The 15,678-nt window shown below is 39.3% G+C and overlaps 1 protein-coding gene across 1 annotated transcript; it reads right to left on the reverse strand.

Annotated features, from left to right (window-relative positions):
• Positions 1 to 911: 911 nt before the first annotated feature.
• ice1 (KIAA0947-like (H. sapiens)) lies at positions 912 to 14,943 on the reverse strand. The gene is made up of 20 exons (XM_012864639.3): positions 14,714 to 14,943; positions 14,487 to 14,545; positions 13,748 to 13,859; positions 13,583 to 13,659; positions 11,508 to 11,545; positions 11,340 to 11,422; positions 11,160 to 11,236; positions 11,037 to 11,074; positions 10,808 to 10,890; positions 10,696 to 10,732; positions 10,460 to 10,510; positions 10,262 to 10,345; positions 9,771 to 10,126; positions 7,381 to 9,654; positions 4,684 to 4,852; positions 4,385 to 4,545; positions 4,000 to 4,190; positions 2,024 to 2,124; positions 1,812 to 1,910; positions 912 to 1,666 (listed from the first exon to the last, which is right to left on the reverse strand). Exons 1-20 carry the CDS (start codon positions 14,801 to 14,803, stop codon positions 1,485 to 1,487), a joined length of 4,362 nt encoding a protein of 1,453 aa, XP_012720093.2. The 5' UTR covers positions 14,804 to 14,943; the 3' UTR covers positions 912 to 1,484.
• Positions 14,944 to 15,678: the final 735 nt, after the last annotated feature.

Here is a 15,678-nt window from a genome sequence, read left to right on the forward strand (position 1 = left end):
AGGCCCTGCTGTGGAGGGAGGGCTGCAGAGAGCAAGGCCGAGGGAGCTATTAAGGTGTACTTGTTCAAAGTTCCAGGCTAAGTCCACGGTTTTTCTCAAACCTCCCTACTGCAGCAAAATGTCCAAAGGGTTATTGATCTGTAATCTGGCAAATTAACAAAACATTTTCCTATCTGTTTTCTATTGTGAACTGGCTGTTTGAACACATACCAATGGTTGTTCTTAACTATTTTTAAAGCTAATTTGATCTCATTCCAAATCCCTATATAAAAAAATAACAACCACACTGAACTGTAACATCACTAAATCCATTTTTGGTAACTGGTCTCAGTTTTATTATGTTCCTTTTTTCAGTCTATTACGTTAGTTCTGCTCATTCTTTTAATCTTTACTTAGTTTAGTTGAATGGTACTAGCTTAGTTAGGGAGTGTGTTGACTAAAGTAATTCAATTGGTAGTGAGAACATTTTGTTAATAAATTCTTTTATTTTGGAAATAAGTTTTTTTCAATACTTGCTATTTGAGAACACCAGTGCCAGAATTCACTTAATCTATTGTTCTATAATCCCACGCCTCAGGCAGGTATTCAAAAAAACAATAACTGACAAAGAGTGAGAACTTTTGAATATAATTTCCTGATAATAGACTTAAGGTATCTTTCTATGCGATAACATAAAAATTAGGTTCAGCAAAACAAAATCTTAATCCTTAAGAGTTTTGTTTAATTTTTAACAGGGTTTTAACAAAATTAAATTAAATTATTTTTGAAATAGTAATACAAAAGCATATTGCAAAAATAAAGTGTCCACAATTTTACAATATTGTGACTTTCCTGATATTATTTGAGGGCCGGGCCAGTAGTGAGTGTCATACATTTAAAAAAAAAAAAGCACATCAAGAATAGGTTTATGATTAGAAACTACTGTGAAACACAATATGTGTTCATTTTAATTAGAAAAAATAGAAGCATCTGAGGAAAACTGTACAAACATTTCAATTAGCAAAAACAGGGATTCTTATAATGTATTTACATCAGCTATAGATTACCTTTAGCACACTGTACATGTTATACAATATTTTACAGCATTACCTGAGAATCCTACAAGGTCAAGCAGTTCAAGTGCATTTGTTTACAGGTTGTAGCTGAATAAACTTTAGAAAACAAAATTTCTTTGTCTTCTATAAAGTAAAAGATTTAGCTTCAAAGGCTATAATCAAATATAAGTGCAATACACTTATATGTGATTATACAACACTTATAAAGTCTGAAATTATTTGAAACGTGCTTTCAAATTAGGACAAAAGAATTAAAATGGAGTTGATAAACCTTGCATTGCAACGAGCACAAATCTTTTAGTCACTGTTTGTGTTCACATGTCAAACAACTATTAAGGATGCATGTTAAAATCAATACTGAGGTATTTGTCCTATCATAAAAAAAGGAATTACACACCAAAATGATTGTTAATGCAGATCAATTTGTTTTCAGCTCCTAACCTGTCTGCAAATAGATGCTATTTGATTAATGCAACTAGTGACAGCAGGTGGGACGCTCTGAGTAGCCTCTCCTCTCCACCCAGCCAGAGCATCCAGGGCTTGTTTGGGGTTGCACGGAGAAAGTTCATAGATAGAGTAAAGGGCTGCTAGCTGGATGGCCCATGGAACCCCTGCAGGAAAGAAATATTGCACGATTAGAACACTTGGAGAACCTTTGCACAATGACTATTTCTCTTAATGACATTTTGGCCAAATTGGCAACATTTAAAGTAAAATGCAACTAAAAGTGTTTTTGTTTAGACTGAAGCTTTGTACCTTCAGCTTGTCCATGTCTTCCAAATGTGTTGATAATATTGGCCACCGTGACCAAAGAGGAAACAGAACCTTCTTTATGGCCCAACTGACTGAGTCGTCCTGTTTAAACACAAACGTGAACGTGATCATATTATCCTCTGTCTAGTCACAACTATTCCACACATTAGTTCATGTTGCCATTAATATGCTAGTAGAGCAACAAAACTACAGACCTACGAGTCGAAGTACAGTGGCAACAGTCTCATCTCGGACTGGTCCTTGCTTATGTCTTGGCTGTAGAACCCAGGAGTTCATTAACGGCCACAACTCTTTGCTGTCAGGAAAAAAAATTAGCAGTAAGGAGAGATGTATATTCATTCCTCACAAACTGACATATGTCAAGTGTCTATTTTTAGGATTTTGGCTAACAAATGAAAACACAAAATTCTGTTTCTCTGTAAATTTGGATATATTTACTAGGGCCATTATTAAAAATGGTCAATAGATTTAACTTATATAGCACTTTTCTTGTCGTAGCAACCACTCAACTAGTTGTATACCGATACAAAAACGTCTAGGTAACTTAGGGGTAAGTACCCTACCCAAGAGAACATTGGCATGTGGTGAAGGAAGTTAAACAGACACCTTCTCATCGCCAGATAACTACTTTTCCTACAGAGTCACAACCAGAAGTCTCTCCCGCTCAAGAACCATCAGCACTGGCACCCCCCAGGGGGTGTAGTCTCTTCCCACCCTTCTCCCTGTACGACTGCACCTCAGTGGGCCAATCTATGAAATTGCTGAAGTTATCAGATGACACAGATGTCATTGATCTGATCAAGGATGGGGTTGAGTCTGCATGCAGACAGGAAGTGGATCGGCTGGTCTACTGGTGCAGTTAGAACCACCTGGAGCTTAACTCACTCAAGACTGAAGTTGATGGTGGACCTCTCCCACACTGTCACCCCTCACCATCCTCAACAACTCTGTGCCTGCTGCGGATCACATCCGGATCCTTGGAACCAACAACTGACACCTCACAGGCTGATTAGTCAGCTGTATTACTGTAAAACAAAATAACTACATTGGCCTTTCACAACCTTCCCCTTTTCAACATAAAACGTTTTTACATTGTATACCAAATATCTGTACTTTGAGCGCTGTAACTGAAGTCAAATTCCTTGATTGCGCAAACAACCATGGCCACATGAAGCCGATTCTGTTTTAACAAAGAAATGTCAGCCCGATGAAAAGTATTTGCTGCAAATTTATACAATTAATATTTGATCAGGGCTGCTTAGGGTTTTTTTTCTCTATGGGGTTAAGGTTGGGTATGCCTGCAAACCAATTCAGTGTTACCATGGCCATTGAAGTAGGCATTAGTAGCATTGGCTGTGTGTGCAGGTGCTAAATCCTGCTGAAGAAGGAGGAAAAAAAAAAGAAGAGGAATCAGCTTGTCAGCAGAGGGAAGCATTCTGTACTCTAAAACTTCTTGATAGAGAGCTGCGCTGACTGTGGACCTACACCAGCAGAGTACACTGTTCCCCAAACCATCGCTGTCTGTGGAAACTCACAATGGAGCACAAACGCCTTGGATTCTGTGCCTCTCCACTCAGGGACCTTTATTTTCAAATGAAATGCAACATTGGCCATGATCTTAAAAGAGGACTTTGGGCCACTGAGCAACAGTCCAATCCTTGTGTCCTCAGCCCAGGTTAGACTATGGTTAGAAGTGGCCTAACATGAGGAAGGGGAAAGTTATGGCCCATATGCCTGTATGCGGCGAGCCTAGTCTGCGCCTTGTGAATCTTCTTCAAATTCTTGTACAGGCTGACATTTTCTTTGTCGTTTGTGAACCTTTTCAGTCTCCCCGTGAGCGTGAAGTCTGCATTGTTCTCAAAGATATTTTATGCCTACCATAACAATTTTTTTATAACATTTTAAATGTTGAGAGAAACATATTTGAGGTTTTCATTAACTGTTAGCCACAGTCTTCAAAATGAACAGAAATAAACACTGCAATAAATAAATAAATATTGGTGCGTAATAAAGTTGTAATAAATAATTCTTACTTTATGATTTAAATCACTGATATAACAAACTTATTAAAATGTACTTGTATAGAGCAAACTTCTGTAAGTAAAGCAAATAACACAGAGCATGTAAATACAAAACAGCCCTATTCTGAATAAAAGATGAATGAGTGTACCCCAGGATGTGTTCATAGGTCCATTTCCATTTTTTGTGTGAACACAGGAGGTGCAGCGTGAAGATCTGTTCCCAGGCTCCAGCTCCCAGGTCTTCTCCATAGCGGATGTGTTTGGTAAAAGTCTGATTGGATCCCGACCGGAGCTCTGTCATAGTTTTTAGGATCAGCTGGTCAATGTCACAAGGAGGATTCTGTGGTAATAATAGAAAGGGAGATTTGGTTTCAGTAAATTGCAGACAACTTGGATTACATAGAGTAATTTTACCATAACCCTATAAGGAAGCAATAAAACATTTCATTTTATTTTACAATTTTAGTATTAAACCAGAAAACAACATTATGATACAATGGCAAACTGCAGGCATATTTGTACTTCTGAAAATACCTTCTCCCATCCAAGGAAAGCTGAAAGGCAGCCAAGAAGCCCTTTTGGTGCTCTCAGTTGGGTAACAGCATGAATGGCCTGGCACAGTAAACTACTGTGTGACAGAACATTGGGCCATGTCGTCACCACAAACAAAACCAGCTTTGCTGAATCTGGAAAATCTGAAAAGGTAAAAGCAGCACAAATCCAATCATCATAAAATTTGAAGGTTAAATATGAAAGCACAAGGTATAAGGAAAAATATTTTAGAACTAATTTAACTGTAAATAATAGTAGGTATGGTTAAAAACAAATCCCACCTTCAACCAGAATGCTGTAGGCCAGGATGCGAGCCTTCTCCCAGAACCTCTTCTGTCTGCAGATCCCCGTGTAGACTCGACAGAGGGCTTGCAAGTAGTTTAGACTCAAGACATCTTTTTCAGCTTTTAGTTTGGTCATTATGGCCAGAATCATTTCATCCACCTGAAGCTGATGAGAGAAAAGACACCATTTTAAATTTGCCTAGTAAAATTGCATTTTTGTTAATATAATGTCCCTCTGAAAAGAAAAAGCGCTCTCACTTTTTCTGTAACAGCAAATTCCACAGGAAAAACGTCATCATTCTATTTGTATCCAGATACAAAGGGCAGTGAACAAATGGTATTTGAACAGAATCTATGACACAAAACATACTTGGGGTTCCTACACATTTGCCATATCTCATATTTTTCTACACTGATATCTAGTGATATCTTTACAAAATTTGGGGCAACTTTGTTTGGGTTTTGACCCTCTTAAATCATGCTTGGTTTAAAAAAACAAAAAGTTTAAAGCCATATTTTCTAATGGTCAGAAAAGAAGTCCAATCTCCATTTCTGACTTTAACGATGTCTTGTGTTCTCTGCCAGAAACTGAAACACCAAAGCACTGCTGGCCAAAATGTTAAACTGAAGATATTATGGAGCATATCAAAGATCAAGGATGTAGCTTATGTAGTAATTAAATGTATTTTAGAAATAAAATTTTTATTTATTTTTTACACTAAGGAATTAATGACATTATAATTATTGAATTTTTATAGCCATTTCTTTTTATAAATATAGCTTTTCTAGTCATCTTGACCACTCAAAGCATTGAAGTCTATGGCCACATTCACCCAATCACACAAAAGTGCACACGTTCAAGCAATGATACGCAAGTTGATAGGCAATGTGGGTTTAAGTGCTTTGCCCAGGGGCACGTCAGCATGTGACAAGGCAAGGCAAGGCAAGGCAAGGCAATTTTATTTATATAGCACAATTCAGTACAAGACAATACAAAGTGCTTTACATGATTAAGATATACCAAAATAATAAAATGTAGATAGAAAATAGAATAAAAGCAAGTAGGGATAGAATGTAGTAACAAAAAAGAACATTAAAAACAGTAAAACTGTTTAACTAGAACAGTCAAAGGCCATTTTTAACCGGTGTGTTTTTAATCTTGATTTAAAAGAACTCAGGCTTTCCGCCCATTTACAGTTTTCTGGAAGTTTGTTCCAGATAAACGGAGCATAGGAACTAAATGCTGCTTCTCCATGTTTAGTTCTGGTTTTAGGTATGTGGAGTAGACTGGAGCCAGAAGACCTTAGTTCTCTGGAGGGTTGATACACTGATAACAAGTCTGTGATGTATTTAGGTGCTAAGCCATTTAAGGATTTATAGACTAACAGAAGTATTTTAAAGTCTATTCTCTGAGATACAGGGAGCCAGTGTAAGGACTTTAGAACTGGGGTTATGTGCTCTACTTTCTTAGTCTTGGTGAGGACGCAGGCAGCAGCGTTCTGGATCAGCTGCAGCTGTCTGACCCACTTTTTAGGAAGTCCTGTGAAAACACCGTTGCAGTAATCAATTCTACTAAATATAAACGCATGGATTAGTTTTTCCAGATCCTGCTGAGACATCAGTCCTTTAATCCTAGAAATGTTCTTCAGGTGATAGAAAGCTGACCTTGTAATTGTCTTTAGATGCTTTTGAAGGTTCAGGTCTGAGTCCATCACTACTCCCAGATTTCGGGCCTGATTAGTGGTTTTTAGCTGAAGCGACTGAAGCTGTGTGCTAACTTTTGATCTTTCCTCTATTGGTCCAAATATTATTACTTCAGTTTTGTTTTTATTCAATTGGAGAAAATTTTGGCACATCCATGCATTGATTTCTTCTAGGCTTTTACTCAGTGCCTGAATTGGTTCATAGTCACCTGGTGACATGGTGATGTAGAGCTGTGTGTCGTCTGCATAGTTATGGTAGCTGATGTTATTATTTTTTATTATCTGGGCTAGAGGGAGCATGTAGATATTGAATAGGAGGGGACCCAGGATGGACCCTTGGGGAACCCCACATGTGATTTTTGTCATCTCTGATGTAAAGTTACCTACTGATACAAAAAAGTCCCTGTCCTTTAAGTAGGATTTAAACCAGTTGAGAGCTGTACCAGAAAGGCCGACCCAGTTCTCCAGGCGTTCTAACAGGATGGAGTGATCAACAGTATCAAATGCTGCACTGAGGTCCAATAGAACCAGCACGGTGGTTCTTCCACAGTCTGTATTTATATGGATGTCATTAAACACCTAAACACAAGGGGAAGCTGGAATCAAACCCACAATGTTCCTTTTGCAAGACAACTACTATACCCATTGAGTCACAGCCTTCCTGTCATGAGTTCAAATCTCTCTCAAGATCGTTCTGCATGGAGTTCTTTGTACATGGGGTCTCTCCATGTAATCTGGTCCCTTCCACAGAAGCTACAGTAAATTGCTCTTAGGTGTGCGTGTGAGAATGGTTGTTTGTCCTGTGAGTCTCTCTGTTGCACTGTGATGGACTGTCAACCTGTCCAGGGTGTACCTCGCCTCTCCCTACTGGAGATAGGCACCCCCACACAGATAAGCAGCTATAGACCATGGATGACTAAACAAGGTTTTTAGCAAAATGAGGATATTTTCTTCCTAAAACAGTAAACAAGAACAAAGAAGGTATACTCACTGAGCTAGAGCTGCAAATCTCTGAGATGACCTCCTTTTCCTCATCTCTCAGGACTGGCTTTTTGGGCAGATTACCAACATACAAGTGGCTCTGGACAACAGGCAGCAAATCGAAGCACTGGTTCTTAATTTTGTTCAAACAACCAGCGATAAGATCCCTCTCAGCCGGTTCTTCGGATTCTATGGATGGAGGTGCTATCCTGTTTTTGGTCTGATCAAGCACCAGAGTCCTGGAAGAGGCTGCCTCATCTCCACTGTTTAAAGAGACGGAAGACCTCTGGTTGCCAGCAACTCCAGCAGAACCGCTGTCAAGCTTTGGGCATTTGCTGCTTTTGGGCGGGGACGAATCCGCGGCAGGTCTTTTTTCTCCCCTGGTCTCCGTCTTTGTGAAGGCTGTTGACGTGGAGCTGATGCTTTTAAAGCCGGATATCTGACCGTCAGCTGTTTTTGGTAATGCGCCATTCTCTGACGAACACATGCCAAGACTGACATTACCTCTCAGGATGCTAAGAGTCCGTGCGCGAGCAGAGAGCTCCGGGTACATGGTATCGAGAATCCTCATGGAGTTTTCTTGAGGCGGACTGGTCGAAGAAGAAGGGGAAGAATTAACAGCTTTGGAGGGCAAGCGACCAGGAACTGGCAAAGCGTGTTTTGGAGTGGCTGAGCCAAACTGGAGAGGTGACGACGGGACTCCGTTTGGATGGGTTGGGCTGGTTAGGGAAGATGAACTCAGCTGCTGACTGCTGGGCGTTAAACTGGTTTTCACTGGGGTGACCGGGGAAGCTAAACTATCCATAGGTGAAGGAAAGGAAAGTTTTCCAATTGCATGCCTTGGGTTGATTGGCTTTTCTGCTTTAGGAGGCGTTGTTAGAGGGGTAAGGACAGGAGGAAGTGGAGGACCCATTTCAGTGAAGACATGGCCAATGAACTCTGGTGTTTGAGTTGCTCCCGGACTAAGTGCTGGCGTCTCTTTCTCTTCAACCTTCCGACCAGAACCTGGCTGATCATGGACTGGTGTTAACGTCTCCAAACACCCGTTTTGTTCTTTGGTGGCAGACGAACTCTCAATAATTGAAGCAGTGGGATCAGATTGAAGTTTGCAGACAGTTTCCATTTTTGGGTCGGTTTGCACAGCAAACAGTTTCACTTGAGGCAACAGACAAGAAGGACTTAATGCTCGACAAAGAGCATGCCCATATTTTTCCAGGGATTTAGAGTCTACTGTTATTTTTTCTGGGGAAAATGAGGGAGCACTGTCAGTTGTTAATGTTTGTTTTACTTTCTCTTTGTCAACTTCCTTTAGTGACAGAGCTGTAGAAGTTGCTTCTGTATGTTCCAGATCACAATGGGGCCCTGGAGACTTTTTAGGAGACAACAGTCTATGATGGACGGTTGACTCTGTGGGTGAAGCTGTAACGTCAGCTTCTCTAGGACTTTGCACTTTATTCCCATCACTGTCCTCAGAGCAATGCACTCCGGCATCTATTTCCATTCCCTCCTCAAGGTTTTTATTTAAGACACAACTCATGCTGTCACCGCTGCCTGGTAGGGAACCCTCTGACATTTCTGCGTCTTGGCAGAGAGGCCCTGGGGGATTGGGGTCTGAACTGTCCTGACAGGGATCCACATGACCTCCTTGGTTTTCTGTGACACTGGTGTCTTCCAAAGATTCATTGCCTTTAGATTTAGCAACACGTTGTTTTGCTCCGGCTTCTCCAGAGTTTGCAGTTGCAACTCTCTCCCCATCAGAAACAACTGTTGTGACATTAGGTATGTCATCTGGACTCATATCTACATCAATCTCTGCAACTGTTTCCAAATTATCTTCTTTTACCTTCTCAGACACCTTTGGAGTGTCACATATGTTTTCTGTACTATTGTCTGGGGTTTCCTTCTGAGGATGCTCCATACCTTCAGCTGGTAATGAGAAAGCCTCTTCTGAAACTTTATCATTTGATAACAAAGGCTGTGGCAGCTCCTGTAGAGACATGTTCTTTAGAGGACTGTTGTTTTTATGAGCTTTATCAGAGTTTTCATTCAGTTCAGAAACACCACACAGTCCATTGTGTTCAAAGTGATTTTGATCTGAGCTGTGTTCTAGGATGGCCGCCTTCTCTTTGTCGTCAAGTGAAGGAGATTTAGGCCCGTCGTGGTTTAAAGGTGATGTTTTGGTGTTTGAAGGCTGATCTTGTTTAGGAAGCAGAACATCCGCGGAAAGTTCAGGATGGCCATTCATTTCGTCATCGTCCATCTCCACAGATTCTAGACTGGTATTCTGAAGGAGAAAAGGAACAATATGGCTCTAAAATGAGTGTTTTTTATGGGTATTAAAAACAGAATTACCTTATAAGTGGTCACATTAAAATTACATGATGTCAAACAAAGCCTTACCATATCAGAAAGCGGAGATATGCAGGGTGGCATTGGTTTAAAAAAATCCATTATTTCATCCACAGAAACATTAAGGCTGACTTTGCTGGGAGAAAACTCAAGAAGCTTATTTTTTCTGGGCGACTGTTTGCTCTTTTTCAGCTTGTCTTTTTCGGGGAAGTGATGACTAGACGCTTGGGGCTTCCATGCATCCCTTACGCGGGGACAAGGTTTCAGATTTGTGTGAGTGGATTGGGCCTCAACTCGAAGACCGTTTGATTCCCTCATGGTCTCAGTAGTGGAGGGGAACATTTGCCTTTGATTAGACAGCAGTTTGGTTTGTGGAGAAGGAGGAAGAATCCTCCTGAAACCAAACTCTACAATGAAAGAAAAACACAATTTAGGAAAGAAATCCAAAAAAATAATAATAATAATAAAAAAAATCTTACAGATTTGTGTTTCTGTTATTTTTAATCAGACAAGTGAAGAAGGGGAGTAAATGATGACCCCACCTGGTAACATAGATATGTGTGAAGACCGCTCTTGTTCTGGCTCTACACATTCCCATAGATTCTGCAGCAGCATGCGTACCTTTTCTGAAAAAGACAAACATTTTTACAAAGATAGAGGTTAAACTTTTTTTTTTTTTATTCTAGGCTTAGTGCAGCTGCATAGCAAATTAATCGTCATGAAAAGAAGCAGCACCATACCTTTGTCAACTTTTGGCTCTGCTCTTGTTTGAGTTGTAGCGCTCCTATATTCTGATTAAAAAAAAAAAACAGAACACAATTCCATATTTACAATGTTTTAGTTGGACATCTCTCATTTATAAAAAAGGAACTTGATTAATAAATATATTAGGCCTGATTTTGAGTCCTTAATAAAAAACAAAAATGAAACATTACCATAAAAGAAGGTTAGAAAAACAGTGCTACTTATTTTGTACCTTTACATCTTTCTCTTTCCAGTTTGATCAGTCTCACCTACAAAAAAAGGTCAAAGTGTCAGTTTTATCAAGTATGATTCCCAAGCCTGCATTTTTTAAGTTTTTACTCTACCTGGAGGTCATTAATGTTCCTTTCAAGCAGAATCTTCTCTTTGGTGAGTTGAGATATTTGATCATCTTGTTTGCTAATTGAATCTGAAATAATAATTAAAAAATAATAATTATTTAAGAAAACCAAGCAAAAAACAAAAAATGAAAACAAAAACAACCTGTCTCAAACAAACAGGTTTAATGGTTATAGTTTCAACACGCCAAAAAAAAAAAAAAAATCTAAAACTCACCTTCGAGCAGTCTAACTTTGTTTTCAAGACTATCCTTCCTGTTGATCAGAAAAGTACACTGCATAAACATTACCCACTACAATAAACATACATCAAGAGAGTAAAATAAGATAAATTGCTTACATGTGTGTCATGATGGCATTCTCTTTTGTCAATTTCACAGCCTTCTCCACGTGTACCTGAGATTCCTTCAAAGATACCTGATTTGATCAAACAAACAAAAAAGTTTACAAAGTTAATAAATAAGGATTCATGTGTTGGTCAGTATAATAAAAATGAATATGGGATGTTTCTGTTTCTTACCTGAGTTTGTAATAAATCCTTTTCAATAGACGCCTTCTCTCTCCTCAACTGTGCATTTTCAGCAGTCAGTGTTTCTGTTAAATGTAAGAGTTCAAGGCAAATGACCCCAAAGATTTTAGCTTTTAATTATTAGTTCAGAATCCTTTACTGAATATAACTGTACTTTACCTTTCAAAGACTTCAGTTCGTCTCCAAGTTTCTTATTCCTATGAGATATAATGAGTTGTAGTTTAGTTTTTCACCGCAACAGAGACCCTTTTATCCAAGCTCCATAAACATTTGCTCTTGTTTTATCTTATTAGGATGCTACGTGATAGACCAAAACAAACGTTTGCATAATTATGATGTTGCAAATATCGAGACAGATGTTCAATTTTGATTTTGTAACAAAAATAAAAAGGGGGGGGGGGTTCTTTTGAACAGTAATGATGACTTCACGCAGAACTTTTTGGTCAAGAAAACATGGAAGAAAAAAGTTTTATGGTTTTAAGTGTCCAACTGAAGCCATTTATTTGTGTTAGTGTTTTTTTTTGTTTTTTTTTGCTGAATCCAAATTTGGACCCAGCATGATCCGTGCCTCCTGGCTTTATCTTTTTCACGAATGCCAAACCAGACTTAGTAGATGCGCCTATGTCAAGCCAAGTTTAAGTAATTCAGGAATATGCGAGCCCGCAGCTTTCTTCAAGAGACCATGAGGTCGATCACAGATTCACAGATGCAACAATGGATAGGATGCGTGCACCATACTTAAAACCAAACAAGGAACATCTTTTGATGGAGGCTTATGAGGATGTGAAGCACATCATACTCAAAAAAAGGAAACTCTGCCGCTATTATAAAGACAGACACGTGTTTGGAGCTACTTATATGGCAGAAAAGTGTTACTCTAATTTCTACAACCTGTCAGACTCTGTGGCTCTAGAGGGCACTGTTTCGCTGACCCCTCCATACCTTCTGAAAGAAAAGCAGTAAAGGGGTAGATAATTTAAGTGATGGATAATTATAAAGTTAATAACAGTATAAGATACCATCATAATAATAGTACTTGATTTATATTTTTGTTAATAGTACCGGGTCGACGACAACTTTTGTGCGGAGCGGGGCCGTATCCATGTGTTTTTCTCCTGCCATTCACTATATGCACGCGCGAAAGCAACAACAAAAAACAAACCGTGTGTTAACGTCAGATAAACATGCAAGCATATTGAGTTAGGGTTTTTTTTTTTCTTCTTCTTTTTGTTGGAATGTTGTCGAGGCGGTAGCGTCAGTTTGGCGAGGCGGCCGCCTTGCCAAGACAGCGCTGCGGGAAACCCAGACAACTATGCGTCGCTTAACATACGTCACACACTCCGTTGCTCTTATTGGTTGTACGTCTATCCAATTGAGTGCAGAGGAATTTTTTTTCCTGGTTCGTTCGAAACACGCCCCATAATCACAGCTCTATGGAGCAGTATCAGACTCAAATTCTGACTAGAATTGAGTATGACCATGTCAGGCTACTCAATTGGAGGTAAGGTCCAAAAATTGACTTGACAATTCTTGAGAGGCCAGTGTCCTGCAACTTCTAGGTGAGCATCCGCTTCAACACACCTGACTCGAATATGAGTTAATTAGCAGAACTCTGCAGGGTTGGACTGTTGTATGTAGAAGTTGCAAGACACCAGCCCTGGAGGATTTGAGCTTGAGAACGCTGATCTAAACCAATCCATTGCAGTTCTGGTTGTATGTTGTAGGCAAGGAGAGCTTATTTATATAGCACTTTTCAGTAACAAGACGAGTCAAAGTGCTGTACATGAACAGAAAAACATTTCAGAGGGAAATGTTAAAATGTAATATATTGTAGGCTGCAGTCCAGCGGAAAAGTAAACCCAAAGTTGTAGCCACTACCTCTAACTCCATCCACCTTCCCATTACCTCCAACGAGTTTCTTTGTCTCTGCTAAAGAAATACATCCTTAACACAATAATGCTGCCAGTAACATGTTAGATACACAAAGCCTAGGTGTGTACAGTTTTAAGTAGGGGTCTGTAGGGGGACTGAATGCAAACATAATGCCACACTTTCCAGATTCCTAGTTGTAAACTATTTTACAAACCATGAATTGTTGTCCTATATCACTGGGAAAATGATAAGCCACTTTTTGCTGATCTATCACATAGAAACCCAGTTAAATATAACTATGTTTGTCACAAACATGACATAATGTGGAAAAATTCAAAGTGTGTAAGAAAAGGCTAACTTACTCAGCCACTGTGCTGCTCTTTTCCTGCTTTAATTTTTCCATCTCTTCAGACAGTTGTCCATAACCTTTGAGAGCACCCTATAAGACACAAAAATAAATAAAATAATGTACGCTAGTTACTTTTTGCGAATTAGACGCAATTCTTTCCGACACAGAATATAACTACCTTTTTCTCCTCCAGCTCGGCCCGTACGGATTCATAATCCGCCGTCTTTTTCTCCAAGGTAACCAACCGCATCTGCAGTTCCTCCAGCTGCTCTCGAAGCCTGATGGAGTCACTGCAGACATTGAAATACAAGACAATGGATGCCTTTATCAAAATAAAACAAAGTTATTACACTTAAAGCTGGTGGCATACAATCACAACACACGCACAAAAAAAAAAAAAAAAAAAAAAAAAAAAATCACATTTCTTGACACATGTATTCTTGTACGCTTTAAGCAATCTGGTCTTTGTCTGAAGTGCCTGTAGGATTTCCTAAAAAATTACTAGAGTGTGTGTGTGTGTGTTTGTGTGTGTGTGTACGATCGAGTGTTGAAGGGAGCTGGCTTGTTTTTAATTCCTACATTATCTGTTTCTCCAAAGCACTTTGTGTCACATCTTTTTATAAAAAAAAAATATTGACTTTTTTTAAACAGCAAAACAGTCATGCAAAGTAAAACTATCTACACTGAGATTACCTGAGTAAAATGACCAAGAAAAAAAGGTTCTCCTTCTGAACTAATTCGTGAATGAAGTTAGTAAAGCAAAGAAACACATCTAATAATACTTTACAATCACAATAAAATTAGTTCATCTTCGATAAAAATTATTATTATTATTTTCATCTCAACTCTTATGGCAGCTGATTTACTTGGTTACGTTAGGACGCGTCACTATGACAACCCGTAATAAAGTTACTCACTCTGTAACCGCTATGTTCTGTTTCAGGGCCAGAAACGATGCGACGTACTCCGTTAGGCTCTGCTCAACAAAAACACCAGGAGACAAAAAACAACATTGGAGTGGATGTGTAAGCATGGACATGCCGATTTCAGATTTGAAAATGAAACCAACTTGGGACTGTTAACGTAGTTTTGTGACAAGACAGTCTTTAGAGTCTCCCTTGTCTGGAAAGAACCCCAGACTAACCTGGTGCAAAACAGAGCAGTTCTGACAGCTTCCAACCGTGGCGTCCGCGGCTATAGCTGCCGTTTTGGCCTGACTGTCGCCTGGCATCATGGCAGTAACGCTAACTCACCTACAACTAGTACGGAACTTCATAAATAAACGTTAAAGTAAAGAGCCAAAGCTCGGTGTCACATATTCCAAACGAGACCAAAACAACTTCACGCTTTCGTGTCTCCCACGTTGATCAAGGACCCAAGTCAGGACCCTCCGAGGTAGGGGAGCTTCGTGAAGCGCCTGTAAAATTTGAGACTTAAAATTTCTAACTCGGATGCGTCTTCTAAATTTTTAATGTATAAAAAATACCACTGGCAGCCGTAAAATAATTAAACGTTTCGTTTTTAAGCCCCGAGCTCAATATATATTTTTTTAAATCCATTTTGATTCAGGCAGTTTGTTATGGCGAACGATTCCACAAAATACGTTGCGACTCAACATGTACGGTACCCTGTAGGGGTCCCATTAAAGTTTAAGACATAGATAATAAATAAGTTTCTATCGCAGCTTGAATTACTGGGGTTCCAATGTACCAGTTCAATATTAATAATAAATAAGTAGTTTACTGTGCTGTATGTTGAAGCCACGGGCACAATGAATAAAACCGGTAATGGTTATAAAATTAATGTAAGGTATTGCTTTTTTTCTAGAAACACAAAAAGGATGAGAGAAAATGTTGAAAATGTAATTGCAAGTATTGTTGAATTGTCGAGTATTCCACAATGCCAACGAGCTTTAGTAATATCAGTCCGGCTTTGACCGACCTAATGCTAATGCATGTGCAGATTCTCAGTCATCCGGGAGGACGGTAAAAGAAAAAAGGTGAAAAGCGAACTTATGTTCGACACTAATAGACGTTCTAGACGTTTCAGTAGAGAAGCCGAAAACTTTTTAATACACCGTGTGTTGTCATGTACATCAGTCCCTGGTGG

This window comes from Fundulus heteroclitus, chromosome 3, assembly GCF_011125445.2.
Source record: "Fundulus heteroclitus isolate FHET01 chromosome 3, MU-UCD_Fhet_4.1, whole genome shotgun sequence".
Lineage (NCBI taxonomy): Eukaryota > Metazoa > Chordata > Actinopteri > Cyprinodontiformes > Fundulidae > Fundulus > Fundulus heteroclitus.